This window comes from Manacus vitellinus, unplaced genomic scaffold (assembly GCF_001715985.3).
Source record: "Manacus vitellinus isolate BGI_N305 unplaced genomic scaffold, ASM171598v3 scaffold_31_pilon, whole genome shotgun sequence".
NCBI classification, from domain to species: Eukaryota; Metazoa; Chordata; class Aves; order Passeriformes; family Pipridae; genus Manacus; species Manacus vitellinus.
In genome coordinates this window covers 7,881,608-7,897,342 of record NW_021940379.1, presented here as the reverse complement: position 1 = coordinate 7,897,342, position 15,735 = coordinate 7,881,608, and the positions used below count along the sequence as shown (strand labels likewise).

Below are 15,735 nucleotides of genomic sequence, written 5' to 3'. Positions count from 1 at the left end.
GCAGCAATTAGGGAAGCTTAATGGAGCAGAAGGTTTTTTGTGAGAAGACAAAGAAATTGCCACGCCGACACCTGCAAGGAGGTCCCAGCCGCTGCGAGGGAGCCTCCAGCTGTGCCGCAGCAGCAGGGGCTGGGATGAGGGGAGACGACCTTTATACTTCACACACGCATCCCTCAAAGGCCTTGGAAAAATATTTTCCAAGTTAAACTTCAAAACATTATTTGATTTTTCTTTTCCCCCATTATGTTCAGAAACGGGAGCCTGTAATTTAGGCCCGCTTGCAGCCTTCCCCCGCTCCCTGCTTTTCATTCTGCTTCACATAATACTCTGCGCTGCTGGGAAAGGCATTTTCCTGACAAAGTATTGATCTCGGTGGTATGAAAGAGCTGGGGCCTTAGCAGGGGGGTGCCATCTCGCTGGGCACAGATGGACATGAGGCAGAAGCTCTGGACACGGCTGCCGTGCCCACAGTGACACCCTGTTAAAGGCTGAGCCCGGCGCCTGCCGCATTATCTCCAAAGCACCACGTTCCTGAGCTAAGCCCTGGGCTACCACCTCCCCAGGATTTGGCCAAAAGTGCTGAATTTGCTTGCCAAAGCCCCATTTATTTCCTTAGGCTCTCCCCAAAGCAAACAGCATGTGCAGAGGGGCACCAAGAAGCACTGAGGAGAGCTCTGTAAGGGGTGCTGGCGTGGGGACGCCCAGGTTTTGGCGACGGGTGATGCCACTTTGGTCTCACCAGACCATTACCAAAATTCCCCAACACTGCAGCGCAACTGTTTTCCTAAGACTTTAGCAAAAGGAATCTCCTGAAGGATGTAAGGGAAAGGTTTCCCTTTTTTTGCTTGGCACAAGCCAAAGAAAACACAAACCCTGTTTTCCCCACCACCAAAGGCTTCCCAGCTCCAGCCTGAGCTGCACACCCCTGCTCTACCTCTGTTCCCACTCTGGCACTTGCTGGCCTGGCCAAAGGACAGCTGGTGTGTCTCACTCTTCCCTAAGCTCTCAGGATATTGCATTCCTGACTAGTTGGCTTCTTGTCTTTCCCTCCTCTGGGCCGGGGTGATGCTGGCGCTGCAGACCTGGAGGTGGAAGCTCAACCTGCTGCTGAGTCCTTGGGCTCCCTGCACCAACCCTCTGTCTAACTCCAGGTCACCAACAGCTAACTCTAAATATTTATGGTATGCACATGAATGGACAATTCCCATATGCTTATTTTAGGCAATAAAGCTGGCTTTTTAGGGAAGCACTAGAACTTTTTGTCAAGGAACAGTTAATATTTTTGACAAGTGATCTGAGGATTTGTTACAGCTTTACAGACTGGCTTTTTCCCTCACTCCATGATATCCTGGCTATTTGTTTATTTTATTGACTTGTCTAAGACTGGTTCCCATTAACTGAGGTGGCTGCACACATCTCCTTCCACCGAGCTGCAGCGGCCCGTGGCATTTTGGACAAAAATAATGCAAGTGCATGCACTAGTCTCTCTCCTTATGGCTTCCTGAGTATCTTTTTAAAAGCAGGTTGCCTAAGGCAAGCAATGAGCCTTCCAAATCCCATCCTCTTCCTCCCGCCATCATTTGTTTGCTAAATTCCACCCTTCCTCTGTGACTGAGGGAAGTCTCTAGGGAGACAGCCAAAAGTCAAATAAAAATGGTAAAAACGGCACAAAATGAAAGCTGAACAGTGGTAGAAATGCCTAAAACCCAGGAAGTCCTTCTCTATCAGTTCTTTTAGCAGAAGGTAGCTCAGCTGGGGTGGCTTAAAGGAATAAGGCTGAATTAATTAGTTTCTCTGTTTAGGTAATAATACCATTAATCACGATGAACCATTTTGTGAGAAGGCTGATACTCGACACTGCGTAATTCCACAGGAATCCCACTGTAGTGCAGCATTATTGATGGGTCATCCTCCGCAGGCGTGAGAGCAATGCCTCCTAATACAGCAACTGGCAAACCGCTGATTTTCTTTTAATATTCAGACCACCACCACATCAGTCTTCTGGCACCGGGGTGGTTGCAATAAGCAATCCTTCAGGAATGCCAGGGGAGCATGGCATTGATTTAATGCTCACTTTTTAAATCGTACACAGACCAAATGCTTCCAAAAGGTACAGTTCATTTTTGTTTTTTTGTTTTTTTGTTTTTTTTTTTAAGTGTGCAGTAACAACCTCCTTGCTCACAGTTACCCACATCAGGAAGATGCAGCTATGGACTCTAACAGAGGTTAGGGAGGCTCATTTATGCAGGTCCGTGTTAGTGGTGGTGTCAGGAAAGATCCCATGTTGGACACTGGCACTGGGAGAATTACAACCCCCCTGAGCCAGCATTATGAATATCTTTCTGCTGAGTCCAACACGCTTTTCACATCCACCATGTGTTCTATGTTCCTCCAATTTCAGCTGGGAGAGCAGGTGCTGATTTTTAATGCCTATTTTGTTTTAAGCCTCCTTTCATGAGATTAAGGACCCTGCTATTTTATTTCATTTTATTTTTTTATGCTCAGTAATTTAGTCACACGCAAACTTACAACCAGAAGCTGTAACATGCTGTTAAAGCACAGTCACCCACCGTTAAATCAGTCCCTGAGCACGAGGGGGGCTTGGGGCACCGTTCCATCCCCCTGCAGATGGCTGCTCTCAGCCTACGGGAGAAGCTGGGGAAGCAAATGGGAAGGCAAGTGGAGAACAGCGCTCGAGGCGAGAACCTTCCCGGAGCGATGCCGGCAGCGTGATCCCTTCAAACGAGCTGCTGCACAGGGGCTCTGCTTCCTTTTCTGTCCTTCTTCCCCCCTGGCAGCAGACGTGGGATCAGCCCACGGTGTGCAGAGCCTGAGGTGCCCCAGTGTTGTGGGGTGAGGAGCTGCAGAGCCAGGGGAGCACCGCCCCGCTCCCCAAATCCTGATCGCCACAGCGGCGGCCTCCGGGCATCCGATGGGCCACGGTCCTTCTGCCGGGAAAGATTCACAAGCAGAACCAAAAATCCCTCTCCCAGCACCAGGGAAAAAAGATTCACAAGCAGAACCAAAAATCCCTCTCCCAGCACCAGGGAAAAAAGATTCACAAGCAGAACCAAAACCCCTCTCCCAGCAGCAGCCCCTCCTGCCAGCTGCCTCCTCCCAGCCGTCAATAAACCATTAGCCTCGAGTCAACAGCGCTGGCTACGACACACAAACACTCAACTGCCTTTTTCATCCAAAATCAATGTTGTATTTATCTTCATTGATCTACAAGGAAACTGAATGTTTAAAATTACAGGGGGTGCAGGGGGGAGGATGGGGAGGGGGGGGAAACAAGAGTTACAGAGCCAAGAAAATAGTAGCGGATGGCTGAATTAACTAGAGAGAAAAAGCCCAGGATATATAAAACATGGACACTGAAAAATAAAATAAGGGAAGGGGGGATGGTACAGCAAGTAAAACATGGCAAAATTTACATATGGATGAAAAGTAAAATTGGAAATAAAAAATAAATCATGCCAAAAAGCAGTTCAAGGCAGAACCACACTGAAACAAACATTTGCTTATGGTCTTCATGTACTATAGATAATATATCAGAATTTCTTTTTTTTTTAATCAACCATTAGACTTTTTTTTTTTTGCACTCCTAAAATTCTACTTTGTCTTGTATACAGATTCCAATAAGAACACTGCACAATTAGCACAAGGGGTCCACGGAAAATTGTCCTTGCTTGCCAGCGATCCTGCCCACAACACAAAAAAAGAGAAAAAAAAAAGGAAAAAAAAATAAGGAAAGGGTCTGCCGCATGGTACTGTGCCAGTTCCATCTGCTTTTGCCAGCTTGAAAAGTAGGAAACCAAAATTCCCTTCCAGGAGCGTGTGTCTCTCTCTTTCCTTGACGAACTGTCCCTTGTGTTTGTACAAAAAAATTCAGTCTCTCTTTTTTTTTTTTTTTTTTTTTTTGTTAAACACAAGCATCCTTCTTCCTGTTCACATGCCATTGCCATTCTGTCTCCAGAGTTGCGAGTTGGTTGTTTTTGGGTTGTTTTTTTTTTTTATTATTTTTTTTAAAACCTTCCTCCCCCCAACATCCACTAAGACCTGCCTCCGAGTTCTTGCATAGTTGAAGTATATATGCCGTACTTAGCTTTCTGAGTGTGAATTTCTGACTGTGACAAGAGTATGAGTTGTAACCATGTTAAGAAATAACCAGAGTGGTTCTAGAAACCATTTTTATAAAGTTCTACCTATGTTAAGAATTTAATATTGGTGTACATTTATATTAACAGAATATTTACAGTTTGTTTTCTTTTTTTTTCTTTTTTTGTTTAAAACAAGAAGTCAAAAAAAATTCCTCTTAAATTTCTGCATAATATAATAAGGCAAAAAACAAACAGTTTTGTACATTATTATTATTATTAATATTTTAATATATATCTGTAACTTCGGTTCCAAAGTACCAAGGTAAGTGATCAATTGGCCTCAGAAGGGAACCTCACAGTGGACTGTAAAACTACAGTATTTCCATAAATAATACTTTTAAGAAACCCTGGGTATTTTTTTCTTAAGGATCTGAGGCCTTTAAAATGCAAATTTAACTAAAAACAAAAGCAAAATTTCTTCTCTTTTTTTAAGTGAATAAAGAGCACAAAATTAAAAAAAATACAAATCCATTAAAAATGTTTCTCACATTTGGGAAAAAATGTACAAACTTGATATTCTCAACTCATTTTTTTTTTTTAGCACAGAAACAAAAAACAAAACCAAAAATCAATACCTATATATTAAATTCCCATTCTCAGCAACCTTCTTGTTGGAAAGTCCCCAACCCCGTTATTTATGGAAATGTGCTTAACTTCTACAAATTTTACATTAAAAAAAAAAGTTTACAGCAGTGCATTTTGTAAAAGGTTTGTTGGTTGGTTTTTTTTGTTGATTTTTTTTCCCTGTTTGTGGGGTTTTTTTGTTGTTTGTTTGTTTGCTTGCTTGCTTGCTTGCTTGTTTTGTTTTATGTACAGGTGAGTTTAAAATTCAATGTCGGGGACTATCGTGCCTCTACTTCTTTGGGGTTCCTAGAGGGGGAGTAGTCCCTGGACTCTGAGTTTGTGAGTGGGGTAGTCCTGCGTGGGGAGGCAGGTCTGGTGCTGCTGGCTGGTACGAGAGGCGGTGGCGCGCTCAGCGCTGCGGTCGGCGGGTTCCTGTTCAAAATCCCGTTGTGCATGGCAGTGGATGGACTCAGTCTGGGGTAATGCATCCCGCTTAAATGAGGCATGAAGGATGGCACGTGTGCCAGGTGGCTTTCGATGGGGGACGAGTGCAAGTGGTGCATTCTGGCACGCTCAAGTTCTTCCCGTAAGTGCAAGCGCTCCCGCTCCTCCACTTGCCGCAACCGCTCCTGCTCTCGGCGGGCTTCAAGAAGGTTCTCGTGGTTGTAGTCGTGTGGTTCCCTGTCTCTGTAGGATCGCTCGTGGTCATAAAAGCCAGAGGTGGTAGGAAACCTATGGATAGGATCCGTCCGGAGCTGGAAGTCCATTCGACGGTGCAGGTCTAAGCTCCGGTAGGCATCTCGCAACGGGTCCCGCATCGGGTCCCAGGAAAATCCTGGATGTGGCAGCCTCTCTCTTCCTGACAAAGGGTTCATGCCTATAAGCGGGGTCATCATCCTGCTGCGGTCCAGGACATTCATGTTGTTCATCTGGTGCACGCTGCCCATGGAGATGGGCATGGAGGCAGCCATTGAGTGAGGCAATGATAATCCATGGAGAGTAGGTGGTGGGGGATGCTCCACTGATCGGGAGTGCTGTGAAGGCTCAGACCCTACCACCAGCACGTCACTGTCTTCCTTCCTCTCCTCTTTGACTTTGATGTCATTCTTAATCTTCTGGAGGTCGCTGGGAAGCTCTGTCTTTCTCTCCATATCCTTGCTCATTAGATTGGTAAGCTTCAGGCTCTCACTTAGTGCAGGTTTGCTGTATGGGGATACAGACTGGATCACTGGCTTTGTGTTGTCCTCAGAGGGTCTCTTTTCATGGCTTGGAGTTTCCTTCACCGGGGAACGGCTCTCTTTGATCTTGTGTTCTGCTATGGGCGGCTCTCGCAGCCGCTCCGGGTGCTCCCGCTCGGGTTCCTTGGACCTTTCCCTCTCCCCGAGGCTGACCTGCCTGATGGGATCGCTGGAGGTCTGGCTGTTGCTGCGGATGAGATTGCTTATCTGATGTGTCACTGGAGCTGATGCCGGTGAGGATCTGTTTGAATGTCTGTTTTTATCCATGAGGTCTCTGCAAAAAGAGAGAGAAGGTACGTCCTTGGTTTTGTGTGAACAAACACACCCGCGATGTGGGACATGCACAGTGCTGTGTCCAGCTGTAAACTGCCCAAATTGCTTAGAAAATGATTTGGAAAGCTCTGCTAGCATCAGCTATAGCTGTGATGCTACACCAAAGGACATGCACTACCTGCCTTTACATACTACATAGGAAAAAAAAAGCCAAATGTCCACAAATTTGGGACTAGACTGGGGATGTGTTTGAAAGAATACTATATTCATCCCAAGAGAAAGACCACTTCACTGGGAAATGGAGGGAAAAAAGAACTCTAGACAGCTTATTTTAACTTTAAAAATGCCTATTGTGTGTTCATGTGTACATCTTGCTGCCAGACAATGATCTTCTCAGCTGCAGAACTCTGAACTCAGGTTTCTTTCCTAAAACACAGATCCACGCACACAAACCAGGAGCCTACAGAGATGTATGCAGGTCCTTCCCAAGACAGCCATGGCCACTGGAAGTACCCATAAGATGAGGCTTATTTGCCCTGGGAGCTGCAGGAGTTTCTGCTGTTGGAAAACCAGGTAAACCAGGTGCTTCAGGAGAAACATCCATGAACCTGAATAATTGACCTCTGTTTCAAGAGGACCTGCCAGGATGAACAAGGGGTTTGATGACAACGTCCCCAGTTCAGAGAAGCACGAGGGTCTATGTTTCAACTGCACCTCTGTCTCTGAGCAAGCCAATTAGTCACAGTCAATCCCACCTCTTTAAGAGGGGAATAAATAAAGCTCACCTTCTAAAAGCACTTTGCTCTGAATGAGAGACACTTTAAATGCAAAATATGATGGTGTGATTGAGAGAACTGCATTATGCAGCTGAGAGGCTCACTGACACCTAAGTTTTAAGCTGGGTTTGCTTTCCAGAGCTGTAAGACCTGAGAACTGAAAGCTGGAGGTGTTTTGTAAGTACGTAAATACTGTGTAAGTATTTATCTCTTATGATTACATTTGCTAACCCAGATTTCTTCCTCTGTGGATGTCCTGATTGCTGGTCAAGGATGTGGTCTATGAAAACCACGACCAAACAGGGATGCTGGGGACAGCTTAAGCTGAATTAAGAGAAATGTAATAGAGCTGTTAACCCCTAGGTGAGCACTCCTGAGAGTAAAGTAACCCTGGTTTGCAAATGAATTCCACTAGAGCCAAGAAGGGAGCTTCCTATCAGTGCAAGGAGTGTCAGAGAATTTAACATTTGAAGCAAGATGATTTTCAGCCTATTGCTTCCATGTAATCTTGTTCACAAGTACTGCCTGAAGATCTCATTAAAAGCACTCCAGGCAAGCTATGAACCCCCTAACACCAGTCAAGCACACACATCTAAGACTTGCAGGCTGTTATTGCCTACAAAGAAGTAGCCTGTTGGAGACAACTGGGCTCTGAAATATAAAGGGCTTCACAGCTTTAAAATCATATAACTGGAAGCTAATGAAGTAACTATAGCCCAGGTGATACAGTCCTGTCATTGTTAATAAGGGTTTGCCTACAATGCAATTTTTAAGATCAGTTTTGCTAATGGATTCATGCACACTGCTCCAGATACAGGCATTTGCATTTTTATCTCGTTAATGTCCAGCTAACATTTGAATTCATCAGCATATCTGTACATTAATGAGAACTATGACTGTCTCCAAAGGACCCATCACAATGCTACCCTTCATGATTTCAGAATACACAGCAATCCTAAAGCAGCTGCATTGAAAACAGCCAAGTATCCCCTGAAAACACAGCAACACACTCAATTCCTCAGCCTGGTGCTTTTTATTAACCTACTGGCAGGGACTGGTTTATTTCCACAGAGGAAAAATCCTAAAAGGCAAAGAGGTTTTTTTTTTCTTTGTGTGTTGCTTGTGCTTATCTGAGGAAAAGGCCTATCAGCTGCTTTTAAGGACAAGCAACACTTTAGAAAAATTAGAAAAAACACAGAGTAAAAGCAGTCCCAGAAGGAAGTGCTCAGGAAGCCCAGGCTGCTCACCTCTCCTTGTCTCTGTCGTCCTTGCTCAGAGAGAGATCCCTCTTCTCAGGCTCCCGCTCCCTGTCCCTGTCATGGTTTGTCACCGAGGAGCTTCGCTCCGAATCCGTGGGCTTGGGCCACTGGGGAGGTGTTGGGAAGGACGGCGGGGTCCGGTGGAGTCTGTTCCATGGCTCGTGGGGATTGTTGAAATTCTGCAGGTTTGGGCCATCTTTGTGGGTAAAAATGTTGTTGTGAGCTGGAACAGCGGTAGGGGGGAGGAAGAGTTAAAAACAATTCAAAGCCAGTGATTACAAAGACATTTTTCACAATACTAATCACAAACAGAAGTGTCCTTTCAAGACTTTTTAATGGTGAGGGGGAGCTTCTGGCAAGTGGACACAGATAATGCCAACAGTGGGTGTAAGATCCACCAGCTCTTTTAAGGCTGTTGGTGGAGGAAGCTCTAACCATACATCTCAGTAACTCACAGACGACTGAAAATGCCCAGCTTTTCTTCTCCCCCCACCCCAGGCAAGGGTTCCAGCACAAAAGCAGTATTTTTCCTCAGCTCCTCTCACTGGCAGAAACTTGAATTTCTGGGTAGTTACAAGCCATCAGCTGCCTGCAGCTGAGGATTCAGGGACGTTTTTGTTAACGAAACCAGACTATTTGGTGGTATGTATGCGTGTGTATAAACATAGAACTTGGCTGTAAGGCTTTTCAGAACAGTCACTTGATTTTCCTCCATCCATCTTCAGCTGATTCCTGTTGCACCATGAGATGCATAAGCATACTCTCTTATGTGTGGCTCTCAAGCATGTTTTGCCTACAGGTAACATGTTTTTGAAGTAAAATTATTTTATACAGGCAATTTAAACTTCAGACAGTGGTTACAGAGGAGGTCTGTGTGCTGAATGAGTATCAGTAGCTGTTCCACTATGCGTCTTCGCTGCTGAAGGGTGTGACTTTAGGTGCCCACAGGGTCCCAGAGCTCAGGGTCTTGCAGCTCCAGCACCTCTGCAAGCACACAAGGTACCAGCCTTCAGCAGAGAGGAGACAGAGCACAGCTACTGATCTCTGTGACATGCAGAAAAGCTCCCACCGCAGAGACCTGGAAATCTTAGGTGCAGTGTTTTCAGATAGGAGAATGGAGGTTAGGAATTAAACTTCTTTAAAAACTACCACCAGCTGCTGTAAATATTAGCATGTGGCTTTTCTGGAAGGGATGTTTGTCTGCAGTAACCCAGCCAGTACTTACTCAGAGCATGACTGCCTAATCCTCCAAAGGCATTGCTGCCTAAGTTCCCAAGGCCGCTGAAGGTGCTTGACCTGCTAAATGGATCTGGAAAGGCAAACAGGGATTTAGCAGGCATTTAGCCAAGAATGTTGGAGAATGAAACGCACCCCTCCCCTTCTTAACGGTCTGAATCCAAGTAGGATTAGGCCAGACTTTAAGCTGATCCTTCTCATTGCAAGGTTCTTTGCACAGAAAATTCCCATCATGTTAAAATGGAGAAGGGATTCAGTGCTCACTCTGCAAACAGGTGCTGTAATAAACTTTTGTATGCCAGTCAGAAGCGAGCTAGAAAATAAGGTCTAATAGCTGAAATTAGGGTGGCTGCTGCTGAGCTATAACTCCTTTCTTATCAGAATTAACAGCAGAAGCATTGCAATTGCCTCGAAAGAAGAATCTCAGCAGGTGCCTCGGCCAGCACTTGAGGGGATGCATTGTCTTGTTTCTGCAAACAATTCCCTACTCTTTTTGTAATATTGCATAGAGACAGTTCTAAACTAATTGCTAATGACATCCATCCTAATGCCAACTAACTTTGTCCTGTTTGTGCCAAAATCCTCTCCCATAACAGCTTCATTCATCCCAGTGGTGGTGGGAATAACAGCACAGTCTTAGAATCTACTGTGATAAAGGAATGGGAGGTTTGTATCCTTCAAGGCAGAAGATTTATCTGGCCTTTCCTAGCCAAGTATCTGACTATTTGGCTATTGGCACTTTATAAACAGTCCTGCCTTCTTTTTTCCCCCCCAGTAAATGTGCCCATCACCAGAAGAGGTTCCTCTCTGAGAGTATATAACCCGACTCGGGTTTCTCCAGACACAGCTATGGGTTAAATCTTACCAGTGTACTTGTTTTCTTTCCTACTGCTCTCTAAACAACTCCTCCTTCTGCCCACTGGCTTTCTGACTGCCCCTTTAAGGTCTTTAATTTGCCATGTTAGAGGAGATGTGTTGCTCTCCACTTCCTCACAGGTATCATGATATTTAAAATATCAAGGCAAATGGCACGAATAGCTTGGATCTTTGAGCAAACAGCTATTTGCTTATTTACTTATTTTAAAATAGATGTTCTTGCCCTTCCTCTTTGATATTAAGTAGTTGAGTGACTCGGTAGAGATAGTTAATTTTGACAGAATGTTCAGGAATTGATGTAAATCTGGGTATTTGCAACAGAAAAAAAGTCTACTGGGTCATGTGGCATGCCACATTTACTGATTGGATGAGTGTTACTAAAACATTAATCAACAGAGCTTGAACTTTAATTGGCAATGAGCTGCTTGTGAGCTTCTAAAATGAGGAAATTTGAGAAAATCAGGCTCTACTTACTGCCAATTAGGAAACTGAAAGGCTGGCAAAATGTGCAGAACAGCTATTTGCCAGGAACTGTTCCCTGAACTCTTTTAAAGAGCATAGCCAAGAACTTTCATCGGTGGGAAATGGTAGGGGAGGAGCCCAGTTGAGGCTGCAGCTTGTCTGAGGTACCTTTGCATAAATTTCCCCCATTTCCTTGGGCATATTCAGCAGCACAGAAGGGCTCTGCAGCTCCCATTTTGGCTGCTCTGCAGTGCCGCAGCAGTGACAGAGGTGACTGCTCTGCAATGCCCTCTTCTCTTGCAGGAGAAGGTCTGCCAATCCTGCCCCTCTCCTCTGGGGGAGAGCAGGGGGATGTGCTGGGAGCTGGCAGGGGTGAGGAGCTGGCCAGCTTCTGGATCCTGAGGCAGTCTAAGCCCTTCCCTCCCGCAGTGCTACAGTGCAGGACCACGCTGGAGAGCCAGGAATGGGTCAGAGGTATAGAGGTGAAGGCAGGGTTTACTTACACTTACCTGCCAAGTGGTTCGTAGGCAGGAAACTGCTGTGGTGAGGGGAAGGACCAAAAGGGGTGGTGGCTGGATGTGTTGCACCTGTGAGAACAAGGTCCCTTTTTAGTTCAGGGGCAAAACTCCTCGCACACACAGAGGTCCTGACATTCAGGAACTGGATGCAACGGTCAGATTTAAACACAGCAAAGGCAGAGAAAGACCCCAAACACCAGCTGAGCAAGCAACAGGCAGGATTTCTCCAAGAGCCCTATGGAGGAGCCCGTGGGCAGTAGGAGGCAGGAGGAGACTTTTCACTGAGTGCTGCTGCTCACCTGTAGTAAGGAGGAAGCGAATCTCTTTGTCTGACATTTTCAGTCCTACTCTGTGTTTACATTAAAAAGGGTCACCTCAGGTTATGGGCCCAGACAGAAGATGCTTGGAAGTGACTGATTAGAGTCTATATGAAACACCAGTTAATGACAGGCACGCAGGGAACATCAATCATGCCTCTCCCATGGGAGCTCCATCCACGCTCTCACATCTGTCTCTGCATCCACAGGCTCCCCCCCTGTGGTATTTTTTTCCCTTTCCCAGACACTGCTCATTGCCATGGTGCTGTGCTTCCTCGTGGGAAAGGAACACCACTGCTGAGCAAACCTTCAGATGCTGCCTGGATGCAAACACAACTTCTGCCTCCCTTGCAGAAATCAAGACCTGCCATACCTGTGCACTAACTGTCTCATTTTGTTAGAAACTAGTAATTCCACATAATGGCAGAAGCAGCGTTTTCCAGAGGACATGTTAAGTCATGTGCAAAATAGACCAATGTCTACATAAAGCTTTATAGTGCTTGTCTCATATACTTTTTTGGTAAAAAGTTAACTTCCCTTAATACTGGGAAGAATAACAGGTAAAATCTAGCAAACATGAGCAGCCACGTGTCCAGAACATGAGCAGGCTATGAAACTGGAGAAGGAGACAGAGCTCTGTGTCCCTCACCAGCTTGGGCACCTCAAACCTAAGCAGCCAGAAAATGAGTTGAGGAAACTTAAGAGAGACCCCAGCAACGAGGCCTATCTAGTACCTATCTATAAACATTCTGACTGCTCCAGTGCTTCGAGACGGATGGAGACTGTCATCTTTCTAATCCTTTAAGATTTCAGAAGGTGTATAATGGATGGGAGATTTCTTCAAAGGAGACGGCTTACAAACTCAACTACATGGGCTGATAATAAAAAATCCTCTGGAGGAAGCTGGGAGCAGCACTGCAGGCTGTCAGGCAGTTATTAAATGTAGCGTCTGCCAGGCAGCCCAACATCCGTCCTGGAGACAGGTGGCCCTAAGATAACTTATGTCTCCCACAGTAACCAGGCAATGCAGCAGAACCAATGATTCACACCAACTGCACACGTGCTCGATAAGGTGAAAAGAATGCCTCGGATATTGCAGAGTAAAAGATTTATTCATCTCTCTATTACAGCTGCAGTGTTTGCTCACGTTGATAGTGCTCTTTACCCAGATTTACCGTGTGATGGCTCTTGTGATTAATACGCTCACGGACAAGTTGCTGTAAGGTTGTTTATCTCTAGTGAAAGTTTTCTATTAATTTGCTTTCTCTAATGTTTCTCTTCCATGCTATTTCCCCTCTTGCTTTTGTGAATGAAAAGCTTGCATCTTTTAAGAGAAAAAATTCCAGATACCAACTGGACTGGTGGTTTTCTGCCTGTCAGGGTAAACTCTGCCCAGAGTAGCAAAACCAGGCATGAAATAAGGTCCTTGCAATGACAACACAGGACAGACTGAGGACAGTGATAAGGACGCACCTGCCATGAGAAAACAGCCAGGGTTTTGTAAATAAGCTGTGCTTATGCATCCAAGTAGGTGCAATAAATATCTTGGCCCCATGCTATCAAAGTACCTTTATAGAGACCAAAATACAGGGTAGCACCCTAGGATGTAGAGCTGGTACCAGCACTGATTACATCTCCTAGAAATGTGCATTTGATGCTTAAGAATTTCCATGCACAGACAGAGCAGAAAAACAGACTGAAGCACTGGTGGAGCTCCTGACAGCTATCTGACATCCGTATTTGAAACTCAGTTCTCACAGAAATTTCAGTTTGATCCTCCTCTGTTGCTCTCCTGTCATGTCTGGGACAGAATTCTAACCTCATTCATCTCAACAGCTTGAACCAAGGCTGCATGTGACCATGTCTGCACTCAGGGTGATTGTGCAATACTACATCATAAAACCAGAGTAGCACTAGGGAAGAAAATGTCATTATTTGCCAATAAATTACATACATAAAGAGCTAAGTTACATCTCATCAACTGATACAGCTCATTCAGAACACAGACTTTAGCATCTCAAGCACAGAAAAAAAATAAAGAAGTCGAGGGAGATAGTTAAGCCTGAGAACAGAATGAAATCAACACTTGGCATTTGGTAGACAGATATCCAAATGAATCCACAGTGACCTCCTAAACCAGAATGTCAGAGTTGCAGCCTCCCATGGTCAGAGCCAGTGAGAACAGCACAGTGAAGCTAACTGCCCTTTGGTAACTGCATAATTGTAATTACTTCTCCAACAGATTGGAAAGCAATTGATCAGTGTGAACTGTATTCAATTCTCCATTTGTTTTTTTTTTTTTAATTCAATATATACCATTTTAAGCCCCAGAGTTTGCTGGACTTTGTAACACAGGGGAATTTTCTATTTAAAAACCAAACACTTCACAAATACACCTTCTGTGATATTTTCAATGCTGTTATTGAAGTTTTCCTTTTACAAAAAACCCCTTGTTTTCAGAAAACAAACAGAAACTTGGTGAGTGGAGGAGCTGAGAAGAACATGGCAAATATAAAAGCAAGAAAGAGATTGGGGCCACTTCCAATCCTGTGCAATGGAAACATTTTCAAGTGTTTTGTCAAAATCGCTTTTAAAAATCACTCCATAGCCTATTAATCAGGCACATAAGAACCAGCTGCACAGACATGAATGTAAGCCAAGTGCTGCAGCTCAGTGACGTGCAGAGGATCCTGCACTGGAGGTGGTGGCAGAGCTCTGGTCACAGCGGTGGCCAGAGCGTCCACACCCCTCTGAGCCAACCTTGCCTGCCCTATTTTTGAGGCACGTGTAGCTGTAGGGACACACATGACACATACTGACTGTTTGTTGGGTATTTTTTTTCAACAAGTAACGATCTTCCCTTACCTGTGGTAGAAAACAGAGGCCTGGCAAGATCTTGTGGGTAATGGAAGCCTGGAAACACTCCAGGGGCGGGAGGTCTGCTGAACAGGTCAAGTTTACCACCTATCTCTAGCTTGTGGGGATCCAGCTGCATTTGCTGTCAAACGATATAAAAACAATCTCGTTACACACTTCCTTTTTTATGGGAGAAAAAGAGAGGGAGTTAAGGCTCACTCCTCCTTGGCCCTGCCAGGGAGAGTTAGTGAGAGTGACAGCCGTGTCTGGGGTCACACAGCCGTGCTCTGACAGCATCTGTGGGGCCATTTCGCTCCGCAGCCTCTCAGCTGCCGGCCCCATCCACACGGATAAGGTCTGAAGTGATCCCAGCCCCTCAGCACACACTGGAGCACAGAACATGATACACCAAGTGTTCTGCACCCCGGGATCAGTCGGTGCTCTCAGCCTGACAAAAACTGCTCTGCGGGCAGAAAGCTGCCGACACGAGTCTGGAGAGCTGGGTGATGGACTCGTCTGTTTTGCTTCTCCAGTTTGAAAGGGAGAGACGTGCCCACGCTGTGCCCTTCCTGCAGCTAGTACAGCTCACTATGCAGGCAAGGGGCAAAGGAGAAAGAAAGCCATGAGGTCCTCCAGAGGCTATTTTTATCCTTGCCCCGTAGAAGTGAGCACGGCCAGGACTGCACCTAAGTCACACAAGTCTCTAAATAGCCAAAAGATTATATATTTGCTTATAAAAATACATGGACATACCCCACTTGCAGAGGCACTGCTGACAGTGCACCTACTTAAGCACTGAGTAGTCTTCATTAATGGGACAAAAAAACTACAGCAGGGGCTATGAAAAAATAAAACCTACACAAACTCCCTTATCAGCTACTCCTCCTGCCACAGGAGCCTGTAACAGCACACCAGAGTACCTGTGTCCTGTGACCTCTTGAATTTTAACCCCCTCCCTCTGCCCAACATCACAGCAGTGCAGGAAGCCCCCCAACCTCTAACACTGGAGCCATCAATCTCCTCCCCTGCTCTGTGCTTTGTTAATGTGTTCTTCACTGTATCAGCCATTTCATTACCTCCTCCACAGGAGGTACTGGTACAGAAGGGAAATGACATTAAACGTGTGTGCTTTGTAAAAAAGATGGACTTGGGGAAATATTACTCTCTCCCTCACTTTCTTTGTCTCTTTCTGGCCGTGCA

The 15,735-nt window shown here is 45.4% G+C and overlaps 1 protein-coding gene across 14 annotated transcripts in view; it reads right to left on the bottom strand.

Annotated features, from left to right (window-relative positions):
• Positions 1–3,185: 3,185 nt before the first annotated feature.
• FBRSL1 (fibrosin like 1) overlaps positions 3,186–15,735 on the bottom strand; it is a 370,905-nt gene continuing 358,355 nt past the window's right edge. For 13 of the 14 annotated variants that reach the window (XM_018076290.2, XM_018076280.2, XM_018076286.2 and 10 more), the window contains 5 exons: positions 14,545–14,677; positions 11,354–11,431; positions 9,496–9,579; positions 8,259–8,493; positions 3,186–6,236 (listed from right to left, as the gene is read on the bottom strand). In XM_018076290.2, the coding sequence (XP_017931779.1) occupies positions 5,003–6,236; positions 8,259–8,493; positions 9,496–9,579; positions 11,354–11,431; positions 14,545–14,677 (1,764 nt within the window). In that variant the 3' untranslated portion in view covers positions 3,186–5,002. The remainder of the gene's footprint in view (positions 6,237–8,258; positions 8,494–9,495; positions 9,580–11,353; positions 11,432–14,544; positions 14,678–15,735) is intronic. The other variant, XM_018076282.2, reaches the window with a different exon arrangement.